This window comes from Sporobolomyces salmoneus (assembly GCF_050403485.1).
Source record: "Sporobolomyces salmoneus JCM6883 DNA, S_salmoneus_JCM6883_v1_ctg8, whole genome shotgun sequence".
Classification (NCBI taxonomy): domain Eukaryota; kingdom Fungi; phylum Basidiomycota; class Microbotryomycetes; order Sporidiobolales; family Sporidiobolaceae; genus Sporobolomyces; species Sporobolomyces salmoneus.
In genome coordinates, this window is record NW_027481155.1 from 216,162 (window position 1) to 243,134 (window position 26,973).

General features: G+C 50.8%; 14 protein-coding genes across 14 annotated transcripts; 8 read left to right on the plus strand and 6 right to left on the minus strand.

Annotated features, from left to right (window-relative positions):
• Nucleotides 1-845: 845 nt before the first annotated feature.
• GCV1 (glycine decarboxylase subunit T) lies at nucleotides 846-2,757 on the plus strand (the record flags this gene model as incomplete). The annotated part of the gene is made up of 8 exons (XM_076630117.1): nucleotides 846-905; nucleotides 1,007-1,142; nucleotides 1,338-1,404; nucleotides 1,468-1,650; nucleotides 1,719-1,855; nucleotides 1,922-2,269; nucleotides 2,340-2,462; nucleotides 2,528-2,757. 8 exons carry the CDS (start codon nucleotides 846-848, stop codon nucleotides 2,755-2,757), a joined length of 1,284 nt encoding a protein of 427 aa, XP_076489875.1.
• A 276-nt stretch (nucleotides 2,758-3,033) lies between these two features.
• On the minus strand, nucleotides 3,034-4,433 carry MAG1 (DNA-3-methyladenine glycosylase II; the record flags this gene model as incomplete). The annotated part of the gene is made up of 3 exons (XM_076630118.1): nucleotides 3,034-3,482; nucleotides 3,555-3,967; nucleotides 4,045-4,433. 3 exons carry the CDS (start codon nucleotides 4,431-4,433, stop codon nucleotides 3,034-3,036), a joined length of 1,251 nt encoding a protein of 416 aa, XP_076489876.1.
• Nucleotides 4,434-4,647: 214 nt separating this feature from the next.
• JCM6883_003413 (uncharacterized protein) lies at nucleotides 4,648-5,790 on the plus strand (the record flags this gene model as incomplete). The annotated part of the gene is made up of 7 exons (XM_076630119.1): nucleotides 4,648-4,725; nucleotides 4,800-4,891; nucleotides 4,958-5,063; nucleotides 5,135-5,248; nucleotides 5,315-5,380; nucleotides 5,445-5,673; nucleotides 5,747-5,790. 7 exons carry the CDS (start codon nucleotides 4,648-4,650, stop codon nucleotides 5,788-5,790), a joined length of 729 nt encoding a protein of 242 aa, XP_076489877.1.
• An 890-nt stretch (nucleotides 5,791-6,680) lies between these two features.
• JCM6883_003414 (uncharacterized protein) lies at nucleotides 6,681-7,451 on the minus strand (the record flags this gene model as incomplete). The annotated part of the gene is made up of 1 exon (XM_076630120.1): nucleotides 6,681-7,451. The coding sequence occupies one exon, from the start codon at nucleotides 7,449-7,451 to the stop codon at nucleotides 6,681-6,683; it is 771 nt and encodes a 256-aa protein (XP_076489878.1).
• Nucleotides 7,452-7,617: 166 nt separating this feature from the next.
• Nucleotides 7,618-10,182, plus strand: JCM6883_003415 (CoA-acylating methylmalonate-semialdehyde dehydrogenase; the record flags this gene model as incomplete). Its single annotated transcript, XM_076630121.1, has 11 exons — nucleotides 7,618-7,967; nucleotides 8,050-8,162; nucleotides 8,243-8,357; nucleotides 8,468-8,601; nucleotides 8,698-8,874; nucleotides 8,948-9,052; nucleotides 9,126-9,222; nucleotides 9,303-9,479; nucleotides 9,572-9,654; nucleotides 9,725-9,927; nucleotides 10,108-10,182. 11 exons carry the CDS (start codon nucleotides 7,618-7,620, stop codon nucleotides 10,180-10,182), a joined length of 1,629 nt encoding a protein of 542 aa, XP_076489879.1.
• Nucleotides 10,183-10,790: 608 nt separating this feature from the next.
• On the plus strand, nucleotides 10,791-12,275 carry JCM6883_003416 (uncharacterized protein; the record flags this gene model as incomplete). The annotated part of the gene is made up of 5 exons (XM_076630122.1): nucleotides 10,791-10,991; nucleotides 11,063-11,510; nucleotides 11,584-11,691; nucleotides 11,765-12,081; nucleotides 12,150-12,275. 5 exons carry the CDS (start codon nucleotides 10,791-10,793, stop codon nucleotides 12,273-12,275), a joined length of 1,200 nt encoding a protein of 399 aa, XP_076489880.1.
• Nucleotides 12,276-12,842: 567 nt separating this feature from the next.
• JCM6883_003417 (uncharacterized protein) lies at nucleotides 12,843-14,274 on the plus strand (the record flags this gene model as incomplete). Its single annotated transcript, XM_076630123.1, has 6 exons — nucleotides 12,843-13,142; nucleotides 13,218-13,233; nucleotides 13,306-13,531; nucleotides 13,600-13,666; nucleotides 13,736-14,048; nucleotides 14,123-14,274. 6 exons carry the CDS (start codon nucleotides 12,843-12,845, stop codon nucleotides 14,272-14,274), a joined length of 1,074 nt encoding a protein of 357 aa, XP_076489881.1.
• A 401-nt stretch (nucleotides 14,275-14,675) lies between these two features.
• On the minus strand, nucleotides 14,676-15,473 carry JCM6883_003418 (uncharacterized protein; the record flags this gene model as incomplete). The annotated part of the gene is made up of 4 exons (XM_076630124.1): nucleotides 14,676-14,711; nucleotides 14,793-14,860; nucleotides 14,955-15,056; nucleotides 15,434-15,473. 4 exons carry the CDS (start codon nucleotides 15,471-15,473, stop codon nucleotides 14,676-14,678), a joined length of 246 nt encoding a protein of 81 aa, XP_076489882.1.
• Nucleotides 15,474-15,572: 99 nt separating this feature from the next.
• PCM1 (phosphoacetylglucosamine mutase PCM1) lies at nucleotides 15,573-17,581 on the plus strand (the record flags this gene model as incomplete). Its single annotated transcript, XM_076630125.1, has 6 exons — nucleotides 15,573-15,670; nucleotides 15,745-15,862; nucleotides 15,927-16,316; nucleotides 16,396-16,839; nucleotides 16,911-17,433; nucleotides 17,508-17,581. 6 exons carry the CDS (start codon nucleotides 15,573-15,575, stop codon nucleotides 17,579-17,581), a joined length of 1,647 nt encoding a protein of 548 aa, XP_076489883.1.
• Nucleotides 17,582-17,720: 139 nt separating this feature from the next.
• Nucleotides 17,721-19,245, minus strand: JCM6883_003420 (uncharacterized protein; the record flags this gene model as incomplete). The annotated part of the gene is made up of 3 exons (XM_076630126.1): nucleotides 17,721-18,035; nucleotides 18,101-18,687; nucleotides 18,759-19,245. The coding sequence occupies 3 exons, from the start codon at nucleotides 19,243-19,245 to the stop codon at nucleotides 17,721-17,723; spliced, it is 1,389 nt and encodes a 462-aa protein (XP_076489884.1).
• Nucleotides 19,246-19,701: 456 nt separating this feature from the next.
• JCM6883_003421 (cytochrome b-c1 complex subunit 6 family protein) lies at nucleotides 19,702-20,719 on the minus strand (the record flags this gene model as incomplete). The annotated part of the gene is made up of 5 exons (XM_076630127.1): nucleotides 19,702-19,734; nucleotides 19,810-19,838; nucleotides 20,000-20,113; nucleotides 20,212-20,233; nucleotides 20,531-20,719. The coding sequence occupies 5 exons, from the start codon at nucleotides 20,717-20,719 to the stop codon at nucleotides 19,702-19,704; spliced, it is 387 nt and encodes a 128-aa protein (XP_076489885.1).
• Nucleotides 20,720-20,852: 133 nt separating this feature from the next.
• On the plus strand, nucleotides 20,853-22,295 carry JCM6883_003422 (uncharacterized protein; the record flags this gene model as incomplete). Its single annotated transcript, XM_076630128.1, has 3 exons — nucleotides 20,853-20,907; nucleotides 20,998-21,160; nucleotides 21,233-22,295. 3 exons carry the CDS (start codon nucleotides 20,853-20,855, stop codon nucleotides 22,293-22,295), a joined length of 1,281 nt encoding a protein of 426 aa, XP_076489886.1.
• Nucleotides 22,296-22,435: 140 nt separating this feature from the next.
• JCM6883_003423 (uncharacterized protein) lies at nucleotides 22,436-23,047 on the minus strand (the record flags this gene model as incomplete). The annotated part of the gene is made up of 3 exons (XM_076630129.1): nucleotides 22,436-22,615; nucleotides 22,698-22,878; nucleotides 22,947-23,047. 3 exons carry the CDS (start codon nucleotides 23,045-23,047, stop codon nucleotides 22,436-22,438), a joined length of 462 nt encoding a protein of 153 aa, XP_076489887.1.
• Nucleotides 23,048-23,172: 125 nt separating this feature from the next.
• JCM6883_003424 (DEAD/DEAH box helicase family protein) lies at nucleotides 23,173-26,911 on the plus strand (the record flags this gene model as incomplete). Its single annotated transcript, XM_076630130.1, has 8 exons — nucleotides 23,173-23,308; nucleotides 23,383-24,678; nucleotides 24,747-25,021; nucleotides 25,081-25,195; nucleotides 25,260-25,966; nucleotides 26,027-26,351; nucleotides 26,420-26,552; nucleotides 26,608-26,911. 8 exons carry the CDS (start codon nucleotides 23,173-23,175, stop codon nucleotides 26,909-26,911), a joined length of 3,291 nt encoding a protein of 1,096 aa, XP_076489888.1.
• Between the last annotated feature and the right edge of the window lie 62 nt (nucleotides 26,912-26,973).

Here is a 26,973-nt window from a genome sequence, read left to right on the forward strand (position 1 = left end):
TGATCGAATTTCTCGGGTCGAGAACATCCAGGCTTGTTGTCGATGATGGTACCTCTCTGCGACTCAGGGAACCATTGGCAGCTTGAGCTGGAATCCACACGAACCATCAACCGGCCGATATCGTAATTTGAGGTGAGCCTTTCCGCCTTCGTCCACGCTCGACATGACTGCCGGACGGTTGAACCTCACAGCTTTGAAGGCTACATTCTTCCACGAGAAACTTCTTGCTTCGATCCGTAGCTATATCAGTACAAGCTGGAACGACACGACCGACACAATAAAAGGCAAGGTGAAACTGAATTGCCTACCCTCAGCTGTCACTCGTCGTTGTTCTTGCAACGTCAACCACTTTTTCACACCTTCTCCGAGCACTCTCAAGGTCAGCACTTGTCCGACATACCCTACATGGAGTGTCGGAGAGGAGGCGGTCGTGAGCGCAGGTTGATCGTGCTCGGAAAGTTTTACCAAATGATTGCTTCACCTTTCCAACCGATCGATTCTCCACTCTGCACATGCTTTCTATATACTCCCCAGTACTTAGATTGTCTGCAGCGTCACCGTATCGCCGCTACGGCCCAGAACCCTGTCTCTCTTTGTCTTTCTCCTGCTCGCGAAATGGAAATCATTTGTTCCTCTTCTCCGCTCGCTGCATCTCGTCGACTCAGCTTGAGCCTTGACTTCGCGGTTGTATCCTCTTCGTTCGCTTGCGATCGAGAGCGCATTGAGCAGCGTTTTGCCTTTAACTGCTCTTCGTCTTGGAAGAGCTGCCTTTTGCTAACAGACGACCATCCACGAGAGTCAAGCGAAATGTTTTGCTCCTTCCTATCCCCCTCAATCTTAGCAAGATGTTGACTCGCCGCGCCATCGCTCCTCTACGCTCGTTAGCTCGTTCAGCGAGTTCAAAGGTCCGTCTTCCCCATTTCGGGATCCCTTCATCTCTTTCCCCCTCTCTCTCCTGTCACTTCGACTTACTCGCTTCATACACGGCTCCGAATGAGTTCGATAGGCTTCAGCTAAACGTACCGCACTGTATGACTTCCACAAAGAGGCTAGACATGGAGGGAAAATGGTACAATTCGCGGGATGGGAAATGCCGCTCGTCTATGAAGGCTCGGACAAGGACAGGGTAGCGGGTGGTGCAGGTAAGCTATCAGTACTCTCGAGTGTAGAATTGGCTGAGTATCAGGAGCGCGAAGGCATGGAGGAGAGCTGGAAGGGTTTGAGGAGCCTGATAATCCCGCGCTGGAGGATACGATGAGAGTTTGGAGCTAGGCAGTAGCATCAGTAAGGTCTGAGGGGATGAGTGAAGGCTGATCGCGCTGTTCCCCTTCCTACAGTCGCCGAACATCATCAAGTTCGCAGCTCTTCTGGTCTCTTTGACGTTTCTCACATGGTTCAATCGACGTAAGTTCACGCTCTACCAGTGTCCGCGACAGCTACACTGACATCTCAATGTCGTTCCTTCAGCTTCGAAGGACCCGGAGCGCTTAAATTCCTAGAATACCTTCTTCCCGCTTCTCTCTCGAGTCTCCCCGTTCCACCCGTCTCAGTCGACGCCAGTACGAGTCTGCGATCATCTCTCAGTGTTCTCCTAAATGAAGAAGGAGGGATTCTTGACGATTGCATGATCACGAGATGGGGACAAGATGCGTGAGCTGTTTCCTCTTCCCTCAGGAGTCGCAGGGAACCATCCATCCTGATTAATCCCGCTTCACCAGATTCTATCTCGTCACAAATGCTGGACGAGCAGATGTAGATCTTCCCTGGATCAATAAGCAAGTCGATAAATGGAACGCATCGAATGAAAAAGTCGAATTCAAAGTTCTTCACGATTCAGCTCTCGTAGCTCTACAAGGTGCGGATGCGTTCTCCTTGTCTATCACTGCGAAATATATACTGATAGGCGGATCGAACATCACAGGCCCGAAATCGCACACTGCACTTCAACGACTTCTCCCTTCTTCTCAGTCGCTCCAAAAACTCCTCACCTTCGGTACCTCTCTCCACCTTCCGATCCCTTCTCTTTCCTCCTCTTGCCCTCCACTCCATATCGCCCGAGGCGGCTACACCGGTGAAGACGGATTCGAGATCTCCGTCCCTTCTGAATTCGCCTCTGATTTCGCCGGAATGTTGCTCGAACAAGATGAGGTCAAACTCGCCGGATTAGCAGCGAGGGATAGTTTGAGGCTGGAAGCGGGTTTGTGTCTGTACGGGAACGATCTGGATGAGTCGATCGGAGTGGGAGAGGCGGCGTTGAATTGGGTTGTTGGTGAGTCGAACCTTGAGTTAGAATGAGAAGCTGAACCTATCAGACTGACCTGCCTGGTTTCGAGTCACAGGTAAGGACCGTAGGACCGAAGGAGCATTCATTGGGAGTTCGAGAACGTTGAAAGAGTTGGCGAAAGGTGGTTGTTCGCGAAAACGAATCGGACTCACGATTGAGAAAGGTGCACCTGCACGAGGTACGTCATTTCCCTTCCCTCTCCTCTGTCTCCTCCCCGCAACTGACCACGCATCGATCATTCAGAAGGAGCGAAGATCTTCTCAGCTCAAGACACGACAACTCCAATCGGCCGAGTCACGTCTGGAATCCCTTCTCCGACGCTGAAACAGAACATCGCGATGGGATACGTAGAGACCGCGAATGGACTGAATAAGAAAGGGAGCGAGCTGTTGGTTGAGGTTAGGGGGAAAATGAGGAAAGCTCAGGTCGTTGCGATGCCTTGGATCAAGCCGGGCTACTACAGGGGAGAATGAGTGATATAGGGACTTAGGGCAGTGTAGATTCCCATTAGGATGCAGGTGTAAAGTGCAGTATCTTCTCTCAAGGTAACTCTCGTTTCGAGAGAGCAAGTTGAATAGCAGCGATCAAGGTTCCAATTCAGATACAGAAGTCAAGCCAGCGGAAAGTGAAACAAGGAAAGCTACAGAGTGGAAGAAACATGAAAGGGTAGACTGGCTACAAGAGGAGAACATACAGATAGAACAGAGCAAAGACTTTCCTTGAGACCTCGCTTCTCCCATCTTTTCCCCTTACTCTTTATCGGTAACCGACCATAGATACCAACAAGCGATCGAACGATACGGTTCCCACGGTTTCATGAGTTCTTCCATCTCAGTCGGAGTCAAATACGCTCCTTTGATCTTCTTTCCCGCTAATCGATTCTTGAGTATTTGAGGAGTGAGACCATTCGAAGTCTCCGGGAAGACAAAATCGTCATTGTCGAGAGATTCCTCCTCCTCTTCTTTGACGTCTTCCGCTGGCTCCTCTGCGGACGCAGAAAGATCGATGACTTTCTCTCGTTCGACGGAAGACGCTCCGAGTTCGTCGAGTTTGCCGATTCCTTCTATGAGGCTATCTTTCTCTTTCTTGACGGGACCAGTCGACTTCTTCTTGGGAGAGCCGACTAGCTTGCGAGGATGAATCGATGGGACGAAAGTTGGGTCTTGCGAATACCATCGACAGAGGTTCTTTTGAATACCTATCGAGAGCACGAGCGAGAGCAAGATAGTCAGTGAGGTAAAGCTTCAGATAGAGGAGAGAAGGAGCTTACCTAGATCTCCTACGGGGCAGACGTCGGGACGTTTCATCGAAAAAATGCAAAACATATGCACGGTCCACACTCCAATCCCCCTCACCTCGACTAGGGTCTTTTCAATCTCCTCATCGTCCATCTCCCACAATTTCTTCGCATCAAGTCTCCCATCCGCGAACCTCTCAGCCAATTCGACGACGTATTCGACTTTTCGATAACTTAGTCCTGCGTTACGGAGGGTCTCTCGGCGATCGGGAGTAGAGAGGACTTGTTGAGGAGTTGGGAAAGGGTCTTCGACGCGAGGGATCCCAGAATCGGGAGGAGGCAGTTTCTCAGGTAGGTGAGGGGCCCAGATTCGACAGAATTTGTGTTGGATCGAGCGGGCGGCCATCCAGGAAACTTGTTGTCCCAGTATCGACGATACTAGCGATCTGAGAGTTGCGAGTTCGAGTCAGTCTGCGAAGCGCAAGGAGAAGGAAGAGGGAGAAACGGAAAGCTATGAACTGACTTGAAAGGATTAAACGGATCATTCTGTTCCCCTTCGAACGGTTTACATTCCAACTGATTCATGACTCTCTCCCATCGCTTATCGCTCGAGATCAAGTGTCGTTTCGCATCCTCGTACTTGAACTTCAATTCGGGATGCATCAACACGGTTCCTTCTTTCTCTCCCTTCTCCTGCTGTTCCTTGACTGAATCTACGATCGCCTGTTCTGTACGTGGGGTAGGGGGAACGTATGGCGAATCAGGAGGAGCGGCAGCGGTTTTGCGAGCTCGTTTAGGTGGAGGTGTCTGAGGAGGAGGAGGAGGGGATCGCTTTGAGGCCGGAGAGGAAGGTGGTAGCATATTGGTACTCGTAGCGGCTCGGCTGGACGAACGGGTGATGCGGGAAGCCATAGTGAAGAGTTGCAGATGAAGAATATTTCTCTCGTTACTTCCCCTCTTCTTCATTACATCACCTCGTTTGAAGGCTCGCTCTGAACTCGCAAAGACTCTACTGAAGTACTGGTGACCGATCAAAGGTGAGTGACCGCTCCGTGTCGCGCTGTCGAGAATTGCTGACTGAGCCCGACTGATCCAACATTTCCTTAGCAAAGCAGTATTAGCAGCGATGTCTAGAGTCATTGAGATCAACTCTGTCACAGAATGGAACACGAACCTTCGAGCGGCGACTGCAGCAGGTCAGACTGTGAGTACTTCGCTTCAAAGTCGTTTTTTCTTCTCCAACACTCGCTTATCACCTCTGAACCTCCCCGTTTTCAGGTCGTGGTTGATGCGTATGCGACTTGGTGCGGCCCGTGCAAGGCTATTGCCCCAGTATTCGATAATCTAGCGAAATCAGCGGATTGGGTCAAGTCAGTTCTCTTTTTTCGACTTCTCTTTTCCTACAAACAAGCTCACATAACCCACTACCCGCTCAGATTCCTTCGCTTCGACGTTGATAAGCTCCCCGCAATCGCTCAGAAATACAAAGTGACAGCTATGCCTACGTTCTTTGCGATCAAAGGAGGCAAAGTCATTGGAGACGTGAGCTCCTTCTCCCTCCATCTCTCTCGCGATTTTCTCGTGCTGAGCCGGCGCAACGACGAGGGTCGTAGTTGAAAGGCGCAGACCCAGCAGGGTTGAATCGATTAGTGTACACTCACGCTGGACCGAATCCACCAGTTCCACCACTGAGTGAAGAAGCGGAGAAAGCGAAAGAGAGTGGGAACGTGAGTCTCGATTTGCTTCACCGACCCGTCTTGTATCGTCGTTGAGGGGTTCGCAAAGGTTCACAGGCTGCGTTCAAATCGTCCGATTACTCGACAGCGCTTTCTCATTACTCCCATGCAATTTCTCTCGCCGTGCGTTCCCTACCTCCACACTCTCTCTCCTCCTCTTCTCTGATATGTCTCTCTCGTCTCGTAGCCTACGTCCTACCTCCTCCTTGGAAACCGGTCTCTCACTTACCTGAAACTTTCGCCTCCCGATTATTCCTCCTCCCTCTACGACGCCGAAGCCGCCCTGAACTTAGCCCCGACATGGGCGAAAGGTTATGTGAGGAAAGGAGAGGCTTTGGAAGGGTTGGAGAGGTTCGAAGAGGCGAAGGAAGCGTTTGAGAGGGCGGTGGAGAAGGGGCAGGGGACGGTCAAGACGGGTGAGTCATGGCTCTCTCTGTCAGAGCTACGGGCTAGTAGGTGCTGACGAAGATTCGGAGGATGGCGAAACAGAAGCGACGCAGAAATTGGAGAAACTCAAGAGTAGGATGGGTTGAAGCCCTGTCTGATTGAGGTCGGTGGATACTTCGCAACTCAAGCAGGGTAGACGAAGGTCGAGGAGACGCTACTTGATACGTCGAGGACTATCGATTTCGATGAATCACGGAATCAACGCTTCTCTGTGTAGCCTGCCTCGGATCAGCTCTGCAACCTTGTTCATTCCCGTTCGAATTACGCTGCCCGGACCACTACCGGGTCGAAGCGAGTTCGCAAGCAGAGGATATCTTTGGATCCGCGAATTCGAGAGTTCGTTTGGGCGACGAAATGAATCAACCGCACGCTCTTCCCGCTGAGCCATTATCGCCTCTCGTCTCTTCGATAGGAAGAAGTGCAGGACACTGCATAGGCTGCTTGCAAAAGAGAGCATCACTTCTGCGCTACGCGAAGTTCTCTGATCCTCCGCCTCTCGAATCCTTCTCGTCTTATTATTGCTCGATGTCGACGCTTCACCACTTTGTCCCCTCCCGTACTGAGCCCTCCCGAGGTATCTGCGTACTTTAAACGACGACGTGTGGATTGGTCGATTCCTCCTCCTTGCTCTTCCGTCGAGGCAGATCGAATTCGAAGTCCCCTTCACCGATTCCGGACTTAAGCGCGGAGCTGATCGATTTGTGGTGGTTCCTTGATTGTTTCCGATAGGAGAGACTGCAGCGGGAGTGGGTAGCGGTGAATGAGAGGAGATCCGAATAGTCGAAAGAGAATTCGGATGTGTTTTGGCGGATGGGTCGACGCGAACGACTGCTGAAGGTTGTATGTTGTGCAAGACCGAACTGATACTAGCAAGAAGGTGCAAAGGCGTTAGTCAAGTACGAGAGGAAAGGAGTGCTGCGGAAAGAAAATCACCTTCAGAGCTCGGGATGGATCCCTCCTTGACCATTCCCTTCGATCAGCCGGTGAAAGAGTATCCTCCATCATCTACGTTATCTCCGAAGCTTGTTCCACCTTGCCAGTCTTCCACGAGTTGAGGTTCATTCGTCGTTGCGAGGTCCAACTCATTCATCGTTCCGCTCAACCCTTCAACCTGATACCTCTCCAAATTGAACGCTCTATCGATCCACTCCGATCCATTCCCATCCTTATCGTCCCACCCAACTCCCTCCTCCCCTTCTCTCCCTCTCTGTGGTCCACCCATACCTCCTCCCGTCCCTCCCATTCCCGGAGCGTTTCTCAACCCCAACGGTTTCGGAGGTCCGAACACTGCTGGAGTAGGATACATCCAATCGTCCTGATCGGCGTCCGCAACTTTCTTCTTGAGGAATTCGATCGCTTTCTTCTCCAATTCCATCATTTCGTCCCTCGTTAACGAACTCGTTGGGGGTCTCGGTAAGTCGAACGCGTCTAATCCTCCTCCTAGTTCTTTCAGTTGGTCAGAGTGAGAGAGAGGTGGGTTCGAGATGAAATCGAGAGCGACTCTTTCGATTTCGGAAGCAGGTTCCCCTGCTAGGGAGTCGGCACCTGAGGAAGTTGAACGCGCTGGGGAAGAGGCGGCAGAGAGAGTGGCTTCTCGTTCGGACTCTTCAGAGGGGTCGTCCATTGAGTCGTCGAGTTGGTCCTCCTCCTCCTCCTCTTCGTCATGGGCGGATAAGTCGGGGGAAGGTAACGGTGAAGGGAGACTTTCGCGATCTGAATCCTCGGATGGTTCGCGTAGTGGTTCCATACTTTGTCAAATCGCGTCCAAGAAATTCGGAAGAGTGAGAGAGTGAGTGAGGAGCGGAGAAAGAGCGACAAATTGTCCATCTTCGGCTGAGCCGGATAAATTGTCCCCTTCTCTCTCTTTTCTCCTTCGCTTTCACTCGTCTGCTCCTCTCCTCGACACAAGCAAGATGTTATCGCGTTCCCTTCGACACACTATTCGCCCTCGAGCGTTCTCCCGAGCTCTCTCCACCTCCCCACGTCTCTCTGCATTAGCCGATATCGAAGCGCTCGCCTCTACGAAAACCTGGAAAGGAACTTATACGGACGGTCGAGACACGACGCTCCTATCCGGTGGGGAATACACGACGGGTTCGACCGAGAAATGGATCGAAGTTCATGATCCTTCGACGCAGAGAGTTTTGACGAGAGTACCGGAAACGACCCACGAGGATATGGTTAGGATCGTGGATAGGGCCGAACAGGCGTACGAGGAATGGAAGGATGCGAGTATTTTGAAACGTCAAGCCGTGATGCTCAAGTCAGTTTTCTCTCTTCCGTTTTCCTTTCGACGTTTTCGGCACTCCGTCTGACCCCCTTTGTTATCGTCGACTCCCTTCCAGATTCCAAGCGTTGATTCGTGAACATCACGATGATTTGGCTCGTTCGATCGTACTCGAACAAGGTAAAACGTTTGCAGACGCGAAAGGAGACGTTCTTCGAGGACTTCAGATGAGTTCCTTCCTCCCCTCTCCTCCTCATCCCTTCTCATCCCCATCGAGAGACTGACATCGACTCTTGATCGTATCTACGTAGTCGAAGCGGCATGTGGAATCCCGAATTTGTTGATGGGAGACAAGTTGGAAGTTTCAAAAGATATGGATACTTATTCTCGAAGAGTTCCTCTCGGTGTCGTCGCTGCTATCTGTCCGTGAGTATTACCATCTCTCTTCTCCTCCGCTTCTACCTTGATCCCTTCTTTGGATGACTCGACTGACTGACCGTGCTTTTTCCTCTTTCGCTCCCGTTCTCGTTCGAAAGTTTCAATTTCCCCGCGATGATCCCTCTCTGGGCGATGGCAATGGCAACCGTTACTGGAAACGCTCTTATCCTGAAACCCTCCGAACGCGACCCTGGAGCCGCGATGATTCTCGCCGAATTAGCCGAACGAGCCGGTTCGTTCCCCTTTCCTCCCTCTGTCCCTCCTCAATCCCCTTCTCCCTAGTCCTCACTTGCTCGTTCGGAACTCACGCAATGTCTTCGCGTTGTAGGTCTACCGAAAGGAGTCCTCTCGATCATGCACGGAACCGTTCCCCCCGTGAAATTCTTGTGCGAAGAACCTCGAATCAAAGCGATCAGTTTCGTAGGAGGAGATAAAGCCGGTCAATACATTTATGAAACTGGGAATAAGAATGGGAAACGAGTTCAAGCGAATTTGGGAGCGAAAAGTAAGTCAACCCCCTCCTCTTCTCTCTCTCTGCGCGGATGAGGTGGCTGATTGAGAGTGGGTACGGGAAATAGATCATTGTATCCTCATGCCTGATGCGAACAAGAACTTCGCTTTGAATTCGATTGTTGGAGCGGCGTTCGGTGCTGCAGGTCAACGTTGTATGGCTTTGTCGACCCGTGAGTCTCTCTTCCTTACGTACTCAACTGCGTAACCGGCTGAGACCACTCACTCGTTTCATACGCGCAACAGTCGTCACGATCGGAGAATCGAACGATTGGATCCCTGAACTCGTTCAACGAGCGTCTCAGCTCAAAGTTGGGAATGGGTTCGATCCGGAGACTGAAGTGTACGTCCCATCTCCCTCTTCCTCTCCCTTCTTACTACTCTCGATCCGTCACTGACGATCACGCACTTTGGACGGAGTAGTGGACCTTTGATTTCCCCCGCTGCGAAAGAACGAGTCGAGAAATTGATCCAATCTTGCGCTGATCAAGGAGGGAAAATCGCCCTCGATGGTAGAGGGGTCAAAGTCGATGGATATCCGAAGGGGAACTTTGTCGGTCCGACGATTTTGGAAGCGACGACGGAAATGGATTGCTACCAGTACGCTCAATCCCCCCTCTCTCTCTCTACTAGAGTTCTACGTGCTTCAAACGAAAGAGATGATGACTCTGGAAACGAGCGTTGGTGTACAGACAAGAAATCTTTGGACCGGTATTGACTGTAGTCAAAGCGAAAGATCTCGACGATGCCCTCGCTTTGATTAACCGAAACCGCTGTTCGTCCTTCCCTTTCTCTCCCTTCTCTCCCGACCTCTCACTGATATCCTCTCCGTGACGAATCGGTAGACGGTAACGGAGCCTCGATCTTCACTCAATCGGGAGCTACGGGACGTAAATTCGAAAAGACGGTCGAAGCAGGTCAAATCGGGATCAACACTCCGATCCCGGTTCCTTTACCCATGTTTGCGTGGTCTGGAAACAAGGGGAGTGTGTTGGGAGGTGCTTCGTTGTATGGACAGAGAGGGTTGGATTTCTGGACTCAGTTGAAGGTGAGTTTTGAAAGCTTTCTTGTTTGTAGGCGGTCAGGTTTGTGGTCGAGCGAGGAGAAAACGTTCACTAACATTCATGCATGCCTTGCTATGCCTTGCTCTTCCTCCTCTCGCTTCGCCCTTTCTCCGCCACCCTTGTCTCCCATTCTTCCTCATTCCTTCACTTTTTCGCTCGATCAGACTACTACCTCTCTCTGGCGTGCCGAAGACGCGATCGACTCGAAAGCCACTACCGCTATGCCTACCCAAAACTAACCATTCCTCCAAATCCCACCTATTTCCCTTGAATCTCGCTCGTTGGAAGTTTTCTTTCGTTCTATGCCCGTTCTTCTTCGCTTGTTGCAGCTTACGTCCCTTCCTCAGTATATTCCCCTTCTTCCTTCTTTCGCTTCTATTCCGTCTGTGTATGCCTCCCAGTTCCGTTTGAGTGCAGTTTTTGAATCTGAACAGAAAAGTAGTTTTCGTTTTCGCAAACCGAAGTTCATTGCCGAGAGTTGAGCCATCTCGATTCCGTTTCGAGGACATTTCGTCGAAGCGTGTTGACGGGATCTCGGAGAGACGGTTCGTGGGAACAAGGAGGAGGAGGAGGAAGAGAGAGGAAGAGCTGAGGAAAAGCTCGACATTTTGCTCGAATGTTCGAGATCTTTTTTTGACATCATCTCGACACGCTCGTCTCTCGTCTGTCTCTCTCTTCCTCCCTTTCCCCTTTCGCCGCTAGATTTAGTCACACACTGTACGACTGAGGCTACAGCACTCTCAACTCACTTGAACTCACTCGACGTCACCCCCACTAAGCTCACTTTCCATCTCCCATCTCCCATCTCTCCCTCCCCTTCCTCTCACTCTGAACTCTCTCAGCAGCAATGGGACAAGATTACTACAAAACTCTCGGGATCCCGAAATCAGCTTCCGAAGCAGAAATCAAGAAAGCGTACAAGAAAGCCTCATTGGCGACTCATCCAGATCGTAATCAAGGTTCCGAGGAAGCCGCGACGAAATTCAAACAGGTTGCGGAAGCTTACGAGGTGTTGAGCGACAAAGACAAGAGAGCTATTTATGATCAAGTAAGTCTTTCCACTGCTTCCTCTCTCTCTGTGAAGTAGGAAACTGACATGAGTTTGACGGGAAATTGTAGTACGGTGAAGAAGGATTGAAAGGAGGATTCCCAGGAGCTGGAGGAGCTCAAGGTGCTGGAATGGGAGGTGGCTTCAACCCATTCGGCGGCGCAGGAGGAGGAGGCGGAGGAGGATTCCCAGGTGGTGGATTTTCGTTCACTTCTAGCGGTGGAGGAGCTCCAGGAGGAGGAGGGTTTGGAGGGTTCAACCCGAGTGATCCGAACGATATCTTTGCGAGTTTGTTTGGAAGTATGGGTGGTGGAGGAATGGGAGGAATGGGAGGAGGTGGAAGTTCGAGAAGGAAAGCGGGAGGAGGTGGACCGAGTCCGTTCAGCTCGGGAGGAGGAGGAGGTTTCCCTGGTGGGTTTGGAGGAATGGGGGGAATGGGAATGGGAATGGATTTGGATGAGGATGATGCGTATGGAGGAGGAGGAGCTTCGGCACCGAAGAAACCTCCTCCTGAGATCAGTGAGCTTTTCACGAATTGTAACTTTTCAGACCTTGATTCGATTACTCACTTTTTTTTTGTTGGGTGCTCTAGCCAAACCTCTCCCAATCTCACTTGAGGATTTGTACAAGGGTACGACGAAGAAACTCAAGATTACCAAGAAATTGTTGAACGGTCGTGAAGAATCAAACGTTCTCGAAAGTGAGTCTCTCTCTCTCCTTCCCTCTCCTCCTTCCCTCCTCTCCCAGACTGACTCATCATCTCCTCGTCATAGTCAACGTGAAAGCCGGCTGGAAAGCGGGAACGAAAATCCGATTCGCTGGAGCTGGATCCGAAACTCCTTCCGGACCTCAAGACATGGTTTTCATCATTGAAGAGAAACCTCACCCTTTGTTCAAACGAGACGGAGACGATCTCATCTACACTCTCGAGGTTCCGTTGGTCGATGCGCTCGCGGGTCCGAATGGAGGAGGAACAGTTGGAAGAACGATCACTCATTTGGATGGAAGGACGGTTAGTTTCAATGTACCGTACCCTAGAGGTGGAGGGACTCCATTGAAACCAGGTCAGGTTATCAAAGTACCGAACGAGGTGAGTCAACTCTTACCTTTCTCGATTTTTCGTTCGCAGTGACTGACTGAAATGAGTGACGTGAACAGGGTATGCCAATCACTCGCAAGAACTCGCCGAGATCGAAAGGAGATCTCTTGATCAAACTAGACATCAAGTTCCCAGATCGAATCTCTGCGAGTCAAGCCGAAGGAATTCGAAAAGTTCTCGGATAAAAACACCCATCCTCATCCTCCTTTCGCTTCTCTTCTCGACTCTAGCTCTCGCTCGATCTTCTCGCAATCTCGTCGTTCCCCCCTGTCTACCTACCCAGTTTTGCACATAAAAAGCTCATGCTTTATCCTCCTGTTTTTCCTTCTCTCTCTCTCTCCCCTGATGTGCTCTTTCGTTTCGATACCCTTTCCTTTTTGTCTCCTGAAGCAGTATGAACTTGCAATTACTCCTATAACTCATTTCTTGCAGAAACATTCGCACGAGCACGAGAGCTGGCTCAATGTTGAGCGAAAATCGGAACGAAGCGAGAGAAAAGAGAAAAAAACGATCGGGGAGGATTCTTGCGCGTGTTGGAGCTTGGCCAGAGCATACAGCATACGAGCCCGCGACCTTTGAGCGGAAAGATGAGACTGAAGAGTGTGAAAGAGGTGGAGAAATCATTCGAAACTTTTCTTCCGCTTCTCACCCTTCATCGCCTCACTATCCCTCTCGACACTTCGTCGAGCTATACAAACACTCTAACCCTCGAATTCAGCGCGCTCAACCTTGGCCCGCGGCCTTTCGAAGTGATGCCTCGTCCTCCTTCTTCTTCATCAAAACCGCGTTCCCTCCCTTCCACATCCTCCTCCGCCCCAGCTCCCGCATTCACCCAAAAAGGGTTCTCTGATGACGAAGACCTTGACCTAGAAGAGGGAGGGGATTCAGAGGAAGATGAATGGGAACAAGAACGATCTAAAACATCTACCTCAAGACGATTACAGCGAGAGGAAGATAGCGAGAGTGAAGATGGGAGTGAAGAGGAGGATGGAATGGCGTTGTATGAGAGCGATCAGGGGGAAGTGATTGATGATGAGGATGAGGATGAAGAGGTTCGTAATCTCTCTTTTGTCTCTCTCTCTCTCATTCGCACAGGGAGCTAAATGTGTGATTGTGTGCGTTATTAGGAAACGATTGGGAAAGGTGAGGACGAGTTCCTCTCTTAGAAATTGGTGGTTACTGAGCTAATCTCTAGATGGGGTGCTTTCCTCACAGAACTCGCTTCAATCCCGTTCACATCGCTCCTGAAAGCTCAGAAACAATTATCTAAATCGAATGCGCATGCCGCAAGGAAGGGGAAAGGGAAAGGGAAGCAACTTGCCTCGGATCAAGACGAGGAAGAAGAAGAAGAAGAAGCACCTCGCAAAAAGAGTGGGAAAACTCTGAACAAGGACAAGAATGGGAGAAATAGAGCAGTCGAGGGACGGAGTAATAAGCATGCGTGAGTCGTCTCCCTTTCTTCAGCCAGTGAGATGAGGGCTGATATCGGAGATGAGTTGCGATTTTTAGGCCGACGGAAATGAGTACGAAACGACCAGTTTCAAGAGCGCGTCAAATCGTAGAGACTACCACAAAGGTCCGTCCCTATCCCTCTCTCTTTCTGCTTGCTCCTCGTCGTGAGCTGACCGTGAACACGAAATGGCAGAAATCCCGAGATCCACGGTTCGATTCCCTCTCCGGCTCGGTCAACCCCGAACTCTTCCAACGTTCCTACTCCTTCCTCTCCGGTTCCCTCGAATCCGAAGTCGACACTCTCCGTCAAACCGCACTCAAGGCTCGAAAGAACCATCAATTACCGGAAGAAGAGAAGGAGAAGATTGAAGACAGTTTGAGGAGAATGGAGAATCGGCTAGTTGAACGAAAGAGGAAGGAACGAGAACAGGCGGCGTTGAAGGATTGGAAGAAGGAGGAAAAGGAGAAGAGATCCCAAGGGAAGGGAGCGTTTTATCTCAAAGAGGGTTAGTTTCCATCTCCCTTTTCTTTCTCGCTCGACGACGAAGGGGCTGATAGCGAGTTGAGGGGGGATATGTAGCGGAGAAGAAGAAGTTGTTCCTCAAAGCGAAATACGAGGAACTTTCCCAAGACAAGAGGAAACTCTCGAAAGCGATGGACAAGAAGAGGAGGAAGACGAGTCAAAAGGAGAAGAAACAAATGCCGAGGATTCGACCGGGGGGAAGCGGTTAGATCGTCGTGCGGGACTCGTGTGTGTCCAATCTCAGAGACGGCTCTGTTTTGCGCACAAGCGATCGAAAAGAGAGAGACAGTTCGAGACGTCGTCAGCGGATGAGCGCGAAAGTGCGGGAACCTCAACCACACTATGTTGCCTCCGTTCGGGTCGAATCACTCTCGACATGCTTTGCAGAGTCATCCAAGACCTGGTCGTCAAAGCGGATGGAAGAGAGTTCTCAAGTCTCAAGTTCGATACTCTGTTACCACCTAGCCTTAGGCGCGGTCACGACAAGCGAGCTCTTCAAATGACCTTTGGATGGCTTCGTCGAGTCTTCAGTGGCGCGCTCGGCCCGCGTTTGCGCAAGTCGGTATGGAGGAAAGAATTCGTTACAAAATTGGAGACACACACGAGAACTCTATGCCTTGAAATCAAGTTTAGTGTATCCCTCAACCTGTCATCCCACTCAAAATTTCCATCAGTACCACGTTCTTCTCCGCGAGAGAGATGGGAATCAAGAATGAAAAGAACTGACTCGGTTTGTTCTAAGTAGATCGAGATATTTCTCCGTCAAAGGGTGGCATACTTCATAATGGTTTACACCTATTTCGTCCCATCCTACCTCATCAGTACTCGCGCCCTGACAGAGCAGGACCCGAAGGAGAGGAGGAAGAGAGAGCAACAGAGGAGGATTCACCTTCAGTTCTCCAACATTTCTGTAATTCTTCCCGAACGAGTTTCGCCTCCATGACTCCGATCCACGATTGTCGGATCTTCTCTTCTCGTTGAGCTTTGATGTCTGTTTACTCGTCCAAAAGCACAGAGACGGGGAGAGGAAGGGTAAGGGTCAGTGTCGATTTTCGAGGAAGCGGGAGAGTTGAGCCGGAACAGGGTGCTAGGCTTGACAGCAGCTCAGGACAGCCTTCAGAGCTCTGTAGAGCCGCCGTCTGGTGCTTGTTTGTCCTCCAAGAGAGGTAAAACCCGATTTGATCAATCCGAAACTCCCGACTCTTTCTCCAGCTCGTGATCCCGATTCACGCGGAAGGTAGCTACTGCATTCAACGCCTGATGTGCTCCGAAGTGCAACCCCCGGGTCGGATAGTCGAGTAGATGTTGTCGAGCCGAGGGTGGACTGATCAAGGAGAGTCGAACAATGTTCCGGAGGAAGAAGCTTACCAAGGAAGTCGTCGGGGATAGCGGATTGAGGAGGAGCCATTGTGCGGTAGAGAGTAGTCGAGTTGAGTGAAGTGGAAGAGAGCGAGTCTCCAACTTGGGTTGGTTTCGAACCACTCACTTCGCGACAACTCTTCGGACGATGCAACTCAATCAAACGGGGATTCAAGCCGGTTCGGTAGCTCATCCTAAACCACAAGGTATCAAATACACTTACGGTACCGCCGGGTTCAGAACTACGTGAGTCCTCGTCTCGTCTCCCCTTGACAGGTGTTCCGACTCGCTCGACTTCTATGTCTTTCTCTCGAGGGTAGGGCAGATGTACTCGATAGCGTTTTGTATAGAGTTGGATTATTGGCTGCTTTGAGGAGTAAGAACTTGGGGGGTAAAGCGATCGGAGTCATGGTTACCGCTTCGCACAATCCTGAACGCGTTCGTTTCCCCTTCCCTCTCTTCGTCCCTCGTACTCTGAGCTGAACTTGAGTGAGATGCGTAGGACAACGGAGTTAAACTCGTCGACCCATACGGAGAAATGCTCGTTTCCTCGTGGGAGCAATACGCAACTCTCCTCGCGAACGCCTCTACCGATTCCGAGCTCTTCTCCTCCCTCTCCTCTATCGTTCAATCGACTCAAACCGACTTGTCAGTCCCAGCAACCGTCATCTACGGCCACGATACTCGACCTTCTTGTCCCGCGCTCGTCAGGGCTCTCGAAGATGGTTTGACCGCGATGGATACGAAGAAAGTTGGAGCGGGACTCGTTTCGACCCCGCAGTTGCATTACCTCGTAAGATGTACGAATACAGAAGGGACTGAGGAGGCTTATGGTGAACCAACGATTGAAGGGTACTACAAGAAACTCGCGAAAGCTTATACGATTCTCTCTGTGCGTTCAGTCTCTTTCCCCTTTCCCCAGTATAGAGCCCTCACTGACTCACACTCATGTCTGACGAGAGTTGATGTAGAAAGGACGTCATCTCCTCCCAGCTCTCACCGTTGACTGCGCGAATGGAGTCGGAGCTCCCGTTCTCAAATCCTTCTCCTCCCATCTCTCCTCCGATCTCCTCCCCCTCATCCTCTCCCGGGACGACACCACCACTCCCGGTCAGCTCAACCTCAACTGCGGAGCCGACTACGTTAAAACGCAACAACGAGGACCTGCTGGAGTTCCTCTAATCCCTAATCAACGCTACTGTTCCTACGACGGAGACGCCGATCGAATCGTTTATTATTATTCCGATGACGAGAACGTTTTCCATTTGTTGGATGGGGACAAGATTGCTGGATTGACGGCGGGGTTCATTATGGATTTGGTTAAGGATGCGGGATTGAGGGAAAAGATGAAGGTTGGAGTGGTTCAGACGGCTTATGCGAATGGAGCTTCGACGAATTATCTCGAGGATGTCCTTGTACGTGAATCCCTCTTTCTCTTCTATCCCTTCGAAGGAGAAAGAGAGCTCACGAGGAAGAATGAGAGCAGGGAGTTCCAGTAACGTGCGTCCCAACCGGAGTTAAACACCTCCATCACGCCGCCGCTTCGTACGATATCGGAGTCTACTTCGAAGCGAACGGACACGGTACCGTTCTCTTCTCCCCCTCTTCCCTCTCCTTGATCTCCTCCCATTCTCCTTCGAATCCCTCGGAAACTCAAGCGTTGGCGAACCTTAAAGCTCTGATCGATGTCATTAATCAAACGGTAGGGGATGCTTTGAGCGATATGTTACTAGTCGAAACCGTCTTGTTACATCGACAATGGACGCCTGCTCAATGGGATTCGGCTTACTCGGACTTGCCAAATCGTTTAGTCAAGGTATTCGTCAAGGATCGACATGCGTTCACTACGGAAGACGCAGAGAGGAAGGTAGTTAAACCGGAGGGACTTCAAGCAAAAGTAGACGAGGCGGTGGGAGAGGTCGAAAAGGGGAGGAGTTTCGTTAGACCGAGTGGAACGGAGGATTGCGTAAGGGTTTATGCAGAGGCAGCGACGAGGGAAAAGGCGGATGGTAAGTCCCATCCACGCACTCTACGACTCGTCAGGTTGACAGCGACTGACTCAATGTGAGGTGGGGTGATTTAGCTCTTGCGCAAAAAGTCGCGGGAATCGTTTTCGATCTCGCTGGGCAAGGTGCTCGTCCCGCTACTTTCGCTTAGATTCTCCTTCTTCCTTCTTCCAGTACGATTAAATAGACACTCTTGTTACTCCTTCTTGGCGACCAATCTGTTTCTTTCGTAGCTTCTATCTCTCTCTCGTTCGTTTCTTCATTCCTTCAAAGCAATTCAATCCTTTCGTTCAGATTTCCAAATCCTCATCCGGTTCCTCCTCATCCAGATCATCCCCTCTATCCGCCGTATACTCTACCCTCAAACCCCCATTGCCTCTCGCTGCACCAGGTTGTTCATTCTTATCCATTTGACCAGTATACCCCGCTTCACCGAAAATAGGTTGGTTAGAACCTTCATAAGGGTTCGCGACGAGAGAACGGGCGGCTAGTTGAGAGGGCGTTAGGGAGAGAGAGAAGGGGAGTGCGGTCGGTGTCGAAGAGGAGGAAGAAGAGGAGGTGGGAGCGGGTCGTGAAGAGGAAGAAGAGGTTGCGTTGACGTTGGACTGGTGAGACAGAGTGACTAGTTGTCAGCGAGCGAGCGGTGACTCGAGAGCAAGGAAATACTCACAATCGGATCGTCTTGATTCGATTTGCCCAATTTCCTCGGTTCGAGCACTGCTCCCAGTTCAACTCCCTCCACCTCAAACTTGTCTTCATTCTTCCTCCGCAGGCCTTCAAATCCCCAAGTAACCACTTTCTTCTCTCCCGCTCCATTCATTGTTCCTCCTCCTCCATTTCCAGCACCCCCGATTCTTGAAACCTTCCCGACTGTAACCCCTCTACAGTTCCATCCCATCACCGCTTTAGCTTCTCCGTCTCCAAGCGCATCTAAGGGGATTCGTTCATCTTCCTCATCGCTCCTCTCTGGTCTTCTGAACGGGTCTCCAACCCCTCTCTCCCTCAACCGCGCGAGGAACTCGGTCGTCCGTAGATCTGGAGAATCGGTAGGTGAGACGGTTGAGGGGAGAGAGAGGGAGAACCGGGAAGAGAGAGTTTCGAAGTGAGGAATTGGGTGGAGGGTTAGATGGATCGTTGAAGGAGAGAGAAGCGGGGACAGGAGAGAAGAAAGGAGCGAGGGTGAATCATGAGAGGAAGAGGTGGAGGAGGGAAGGAGAGGGAAATGGTCGTGATGTAGGAGGATTAAACGAGATCCAACTGCAAAAATCAAAAGAGAGATTCAGCTTTTTTCTCCTGCCCCAACAAACGAGAGATCAAGATGTACGCACAAGGTAGCCCTTCCAATGCTTTGAGACCTTTCTTGATCAATCTCCAAACTCCTTCTGTACCCAATTCATCCCCAAACGAATTGATCCCATCAATCGCGATTTGTGCCGTCCCTCCTCCCGCTTCTGTTCTCGCTTTCTTGACTGCTTCCACTAGCGCCTTTTCAAGAGTATGTTGTGCTTCTGAAAGGGAGAGATCTACTTCTGCTACGACACTAGAAGAGGAAGGAGAGGAAGTACTAGTTGAAGGTCGAGGGAAATCTTGATCAATCGTACAATCGATCACCTGAACCTTACTGCAATCGAGTCCATCGGGAATAGCTTGCATGGGAGGTTGCTCGGCGCATAAGAGTATGGTGTGAGTCGAGGAAGGAGAAGAGGAGATGAGTTGATTGAAGAGTGAGAGACCGGGCTGGAGGAGAGAGTCGGAGAGTACGATTAGCGGAGGCGAGGAGGAAGTGTACCGAGTGGCTAGGAGGTGGTTCAACATGGTCGGGAGTCGGGAGGTGAGGTGAAAGCGAGATCAAGGGAAAATCGCAAAGTCTTCGAAAATCGCAAGTCGTGAAAGTCAAAAATCCGCTCAGTTGCAAAGTTGGAAGCTCATGTTGTTGTGGGTTTGACACAAGAGCGCGAGAGCGAGGCAAAATAGCGAAAGCGAGTTCGAAATGAAACCCTCGCCGGCCGGTCTCTCTCTTTCGTTCGAGCCCAAGCAGAGAGGGCGAACCCAGCGAGGAGCATAATGAAAGCAATGAGAATAGTATGAATGGAATGAGCAAAGAGAAAGAAAGAAAGAAAGGAACATAAAAGGAAAGAGAGAAATTTTCAGTTTTGCAAAAGAAACGACGTTCAGAGAACCTCCCGCATCGTCAACTATACCTCCATCACTCATCACCGTCTCACCATTTAGATACACCTCTCCAACTTGACCAGACCGCGGATCGTCACTTTACTTGAGAGCAGCGAAGATTTTAGGGGCGGCCTGTTCAGGGAGAATTCAAGTAAAGGGTCAGTCACAGTGTATAATTCGGGATGGAAAGGGTATCAGGTAGCTTACGCAGTCGTCGACACAGTGCATGTAGTGGACTGTAAATCAAGACGAACGAACGGAATTGTCAGTTTTCATTTCGGATTTTCAGTCGAGGCAACCCCTCGCTGTCCGTCGATTCGCGCCACTCTCGACGTTTCCGCAGCGCCTCGCAAGCAGGTGTATGGAACAGAAAGGAAAGCACAGGAAGAAGACTTACAAAGTTCCTCAACGCAAGTCTCTCCGTCAACGATCGTCTTTCCCGCCGCGAGTCGCTCTCCGCACTCTTCGAAATGGTGCTTGAAGTTTGCACACACTTTGGTTTGACCGCAAGCTATAAGGTTACGTTCTCACGAGGAGTCAGCTCGAGGTCCTAAACGAACGAGAAGAGAGAAAGAGAATGGCAATTGAGAACTAAGAATCAGAACTCACCCTCTCGGATAGCTTCTCCTTGCTGTAGAGTAGGGAACAAACCATCATAGTGTCAGTATCGAATCGATCTCATACACGCTTAGGGAGCTGTTGGTCGAAGATGAGATGATTCCGTTCAACTCATCCGAAGATCCCGTTCTATCAACTCCGGCTTTACGAGAAGCCAGCCAGCTCATGCGAGAGTTCTCATCGCGTATACCCTGATCCCCTCAGTCTCCCCATCGCGAGACCTTGCCTCGGAATCTCTCCAATTCCCTCACCTCCGAATTCCATCTTCAATCTCCTCATCCATCACTCGCAGAAGGAGCCATAGACGTACGTCCTCTACCTCTTCCTCCTCCTCTTCCTCCTCTGCCTCCTCTACCTGTTCCTCCTGACTAGGTTCCGATTCCTTCTCTTTAGCGACTTGATTCGCATCTGATTTGGCCTCGACGGCGTCGGCCGCTTGGGCAGGTTGTTCGTCCGCGTAGACCGTGGGGAGGAAAGATTCAATGAAAGAGGAGAACATCGTGGGGCGGGTAGTCGGCTGAGTAGTGGAGGAGAGGAATGAGCGAGTTTCTGGAGAGAGAAAGTTACGATCGCCGCGCCGTCTCTCTCTCTACTACCACTTCTACCCGATCTGGTCTCTCGACGATACGAGAATGGCTGCTCTATTCCCGCCCGCAAAAGATGGTGCCGTACCCGTCCTCGTCCTCGGTTCGTTCTCCTCCCTCTCTCTCGTCTTCTCTCTCTTTCTGTGGTTTTCACTCAACTCCGAGTCCGAGTGACTCCCAAACGTTCGTACAGACGGTGGAATGGGAACGACGTTGCAATCTTATCCGGTCGCACAACAACTCGATTCAAACTTGTGGTCTTCCGAATTATTGAAAACTCGAGAAGGGAGAGAAACTCTTCGAGATTTACACTCGAAATGGATCGAGGCGGGTGCTGATATCGTTCAGACTTGCACGTGAGTCCACTCTCCCCACGACAACTGAATGTGTCGATAGATGAGAGAGACTCACGATCCTAATTTTCGTAGTTATCAATCCTCTCTCCCTCTATTCCTCCCTTCCTCCGGTCCCTACTCTCAAGAACTCCTCGATTCCTCCCTAATTCTCATGAACTCCGCCATCCCACTCCTCACTGAACTACCCCTTCCTTCCTCCTGTTCCCACTCCCACTCGCACTCCGATTCGATGTCGAAGAAACCTCTCAATTCCCTCTCCCTCGGTCCGTTCGGAGCCTCCCTTCAACCCGGTCAAGAATACGCAGGACTCTACCCACCCCCCTTCGGTCCAACTCCTTCGATCTCCCCCTCGCGATTCGCTTCAGGTCAAGAAGCGTTCGATTCGATTCCCTTACCTCTCGAAATCTTCCACACTTCCTCCTCCGATGAGGCGAGTCCGGAAGATTACCTCTCAGCCTGGCACCTCCTTCGCTTGAGGAACTTCTCGAAATCCCCTCAATTCAAAGACTTGTCGGTTTTATCATTCGAAACCGTCCCAAACTTGTACGAAGCCCGAGCGATCCGACGAGCAATGACTCAATTCAGGCGAGAAACGGGATCGACGATTCCGTTTTATATCAGTTTCGTCTTTCCTCTCGTTGGGACCGACACTAGTGAAGAACGAGTTAAATTACCGGATCAAGAATACAAACACCTCGAATCGTTGGAGGAACAAGCCCCGTTCGTTATTCAAGCTACGTTCGGACAGCCCAAAGACGTCGATACTCCTTTAGTCCCCGCAGATGCGATCGGTTTCAACTGCACCTCACCGCTTCACTGTAAATCCGTCACTTCAATCCTCACTTCCTCCTATCGCTCCTTCATTTCCTCCCAACCTTCCACCACCTTCTCCTCCTCTGCGCCATTCTTCGTTCTCTACCCCGACGGAGGTGCCGTCTATTCCGTAGAAACTCGTACCTGGTCCCATCCGCTCGGATTGACGGATGAGAAATGGGCGAATTTAGTAGCCGACGCGATGGAAATTGCGAGAGAAGGAGGAGTTTGGGGAGGAGTTGTCGGGGGAGGGTGTTGTAAGAGTGGGGTAGGGGCTATTGGGGCGTTGAGGAGGGAGGTCGAGAGGAGGGGATGGAGATAAGAACGACTGAAGGGAGGTTCTCGTCGATTTTTGAAAACTGTATTTTTCTCGCATAACTTATTTAGATAGCATTGGATTAGCATACAAATACATCACCTCACAGCAATAGAATAAACTCACCTTCGGATGATACACTCGACCTATCTCGCAGCGAGATGAGATTGTACATTTTCAACTGTTGAACTCCATTCGTTCACGTCGAATCCCGCTCCATGTCCTTCCTCAATTCGTGCTAATCGTTTCGCGACCAATAGCCTAGCCGAGTCTGGTAGTTGTGCATTGAGGAATCCTAGCTGATTCCGAGGTACTCGAGACGAATCCTGCGAAAACGCAGAAAGAAAATTCGCTTCAGTCTCTTTCGACGATCGGCCGCCAGTGTGAGCAGACAAAGGCAGGACTAACGAGGGTATTGGGAACGAGTTCCCCGAATATCATGACGAGATCTTTGAGTTTGGGAGGTAGAACGGAGCCGTTTCCATCGAGAACGACTTGATTGAAATCGAGTATAATCGTAGGGAGAGCTCCTGGCGAGACAGGGTCAGCGACGAGACAGAGACCTTGTTCAGCATCGAGCCCTATCACCCTGTAACGCCCGCGAGTGGGTCAGACTGGAGAGGTGGGGGTTGAAGGAAAGAGAGAACCGAAACTTACCTCGCGCAGATTCGTACTTGAGGGGGATTCAGAGCGTCTTCGATCCGGGGTAGAGTCGAGATAGTACAGAGCTTGAACGAGGAGGTGTATCCCGTCGGCATAGAGTCGGGGAAGGGAGAGAGAAGAGAAGAGAGAATCCTTCTTCTTCTCCTGCCAGTTCCAGTTCGACTCGCTCGACTTTTCGACTTAGCTTATTCGCCTTGCAAGACCGAGGGACAGATAGACCATGCAGGCTACTTGGATTGGAGGAGGACCTCCATCTGTTCCTCGAGGAGTCCAAAACGGTCCCTCAACATCTCACACACCTCTCCCTCCAGGCTTGCCAGGTCTACAACCGATCAAGGGTGATCATAGACATCGTCGTGAGTCTACTCTGGGTATCTTATGTGCGGGCAAGGCGAGCTGACTCTCGTTCTTTCACCTTGAGATGGTTCAGCTCTACCTCCCGGTTTACCTATTCGACCTCCAGGACTAGTCTCGAACGGTCAAAGCATCCCTCATCATTCATCTCTGTATCCCTCAGCATCAACAGCATCGGCATCTTCGAATCAATTTCAGTTTCAACAAGTTCAAAATCAAAATTCACAAATTCAATCTCAACTTCCGTTCCCTCATCGTCCCTATCATCCCATCTATAACTCTGCATATAATCCTCATCAACAAACACCTCCCCCAGCAACCACGACGACCGCGACTTCTCGTACCCCGTCTCAAACGAATTCCCTTAGTTCTTATCCCGCTTCAACGATTTCGACTCCTCCTCTTCCTCCTTCCGGTTTCCCGCCGCCTCAACACCATTTCCAACCCAACTTCAATGTATCTGCTCCTCCCCCACCGCCGAATCACCCTCCTAATTCCCACTCGACTTTTCTCACCCTCGCCATGTCTTCGAAAGAAGCCGCAATGCGAAACGTGAACCCAATGACAGTCCTTCCGCCTCCCACCGACGACGAATCGACCACAGATCCCAGTGCGACCTTGTCGAGGTTCGCCCCGATCTACAACCCTCTCTGGCTTCGACAAGCGAACACTTCAATCCCGACTCTCGTCTTTCCCCTTCCTCCTTCGAATGAAGAAGAAACCTATACGGCATTGATCGACGATATTTATCCACCTCGACTATTAACAACCTTCAAACAACTCGAAGAAACCGGTACTGAACGAATCAAAGCTCAATTATCACGAAACGCGAAATTATCCCAATCCCTCACGAACGACTACGCCTCGAAGAAGGGGAAAGATTCCTCTCAAGCACGACTCGATTTACCTCTCTTATCCCCATCGACTTATGCGGCACATTGGATCCCACTTCAAGCGTTAGAGTACAGTGCGAGACAATACGAATTATACGAATCTACTCTTTACAACGTCCTCTTACGTCCTTACTCATCTTCATCCTCGACTTTCTCTCCCGATGATTCCTCTTCGACGATACATCTCTACTCGCTCCCAACCCCGTTCATTCGAGAATCCTGGCCCCCAGTTCAAATGGGAGATACTTGTTTCCTACGACCCCTGATCCCCGAGATTCAAGGTTGGAAGGGAGTTGAAGTGGAAGCTAGGGTTTATGCGATCGAGAGAGTGAAAGGAGAGGTTGTGTTGAGTGTTGATGGACAGGCGAAAGGGTGGTTGAAGAAGAATGAGGAAGGAGGGGTGGGAGGAGAGATGGAGGGGGAAGAGGGAGCAGAGGGGGAGAGAGGGATCAAAGTTAATGTGATTTGGAAGATTCAGGGTGAGCTTGGACGTTGTCCTTAATCAGAACGAACACATGGACTGATGAAGGGTAACTTTTCCTCGCAGATCGAATGTTTGAGGATTGGAAGACTGCGACAGAAATCGTCGATATGCATCTCAACAACGACAACAACGATTCCGATACTACCACGAAAACATCGTCGGGGTCAAATGGTCGACGAGTGAAAACTCCTCGGAAACGATCAAATATCGAAAGTTGGTTGTTCCCGATACATGAAGACCTATCACAAGGCGAGAACGACGACGACGATGATGAAGAAGACCTACCGAACTTGACGGGGCGGAGATGGGTTGATGCTCATTTGAACGAGGAACAAAAAGTCAGTCTGATCCTCAGATTCTATTCTGCGCGTTTGACTAATCAGAGTCGTTACGTCAGAACGCTGTTCGATCGATATTATGGGCGAAACATAGAGCTCCTCTACTGATATCAGGGCCTCCGGGAACGGGTAAAACGAAAACCCTCGTCGAATCCGTCTTTCAAATATTAAAAGGTGAGCAGTGTCGTGTCTAATCCCCAATTGACATTTCCATTGCTCACGCATCGATATTGCACAGAATACCCGAACGCGCATGTCCTCGTGTGCGGAGCGTCGAATCCTTCAACCGACACTCTCGCCCTTCGACTACGCTCCCTCATGCCTTCACAGCTTCTGCGGCTGAATCATCCAAGTCGACCTTTCAACGAAGTTAGAGGCGAACTCTTACCTTTCTGTCACGTCGAAGGTGAAGCATTCGGTATTCCCGACGTTGCGACCCTTCTCTCGAAACGAGTCATCTGTACAACCGTCCTCGACTGTTCGATTCTCCTCTCGTCCCGCCTTACGAATTCGAACCTCGCCTCACTCGAAACCCATCTCTCCTCCCGTCTCGTCCCCGATCAACCACCCGCACTCGTACCGCCTCACTTCAACTATCTCCTCATCGACGAAGCGGGACAAGCCGTCGAGTCCGATCTCTTGCCTGCCCTCGCCGTCGTCCTAACCGAATCATTCAACACGACCTCACCCGCCCACGTCACGATCTGTGGAGATTCGAACCAACTCTCACCTCACATCGTCTCGTCCGTCGCGAGAGACCACGATTTCGATGTTTCTCTTCTCGAACGATTATTGCGGTTACCGCTGTACGACGATCATCCGTTCTCGAGGAAGAATCGGAGAAAGTATCCGGACCTCGAATGGGATCTGAGAACGACACCGTTCGTCGATCTCGTTCGGAATTATCGAAGCGTCGAGGAAATACTCTGGTTACCTTCTACACTCGTGAGTCTCCCTCGCGGAATCACCGACCTGATCTTTGACTGACGAACTTGTCCTCGCTAGTTCTATCACGAGACTCTCCTTCCCTTCGCCTCTGAAACGATTCAACGCACCCCACTCCGCAACTGGTCCCTTCTCCCTCATTCCACTTTCCCCATGGTGTTCGCGCACACATCCGGAGAAGATTTCGAAGTTGAAGAAGGTTCTTCGTTCTTCAATCCATCCGAGATCAACCTCGTCGTGAAACTCATTCAGGATCTCGTGAGAGATGGTGAAGAACGAGGACACGGGAAAGTGTCACCGAAGGATGTGAGCGTGATTTCGCCGTTCAGGGAACAGGTTTGGAGGATTCGTCTTGCTTTGCGTAAAGTCAATTTGGGCGCTGTCGGTGAGTTACAGCTCTTCTGGGCTCTCATTCTTCCGCCTTCGTCCTGCTGACCCGGTACTTGTGAGTAGACGTCGGTAATGTCGAAGCGCTTCAAGGTGCTGAGAATCGTGTGGTGATCATCTCGCCTGTTCGATCCCTCAACAAACGATGGATCGAGCACGACCGTCAAACGAATCGCGGATTGATCTTTGAGCCGAAACGGTGAGACCTTTCTCGTCCTTCACAAGGCTCTCACGCTGACTCGATCCTCCCGCAGGTTCAACGTCGCGATGACTCGAGCGAAAGAGCTCCTGATCGTCGTGGGAAACGCACAAACTCTCACGGTCGATCCCTACTGGCGAGCGTTCTATCAACTCTGCGTCCGGAACGATTGTTTTGTCGGTCCCGCGGTCACGTTCCCGCAAGAAGATCAAGATTTATCGTCGACCGCTCAGGCAGTTTCGAAGATGGAGATGGAATATCGTGCGAAGAAGGAACGTGACGGAGGAGAGGACGAGGAGAGAGAGATCGATGTTACCGTGGGAAGGATGGTCACTCTGCTCGATGAGGGAGAGGATTGAACGAGATTTGAAAATCGACTCAACTCTCTTTTCTCCTTTCAAGTTCGTGTTCCGAGAGAAGT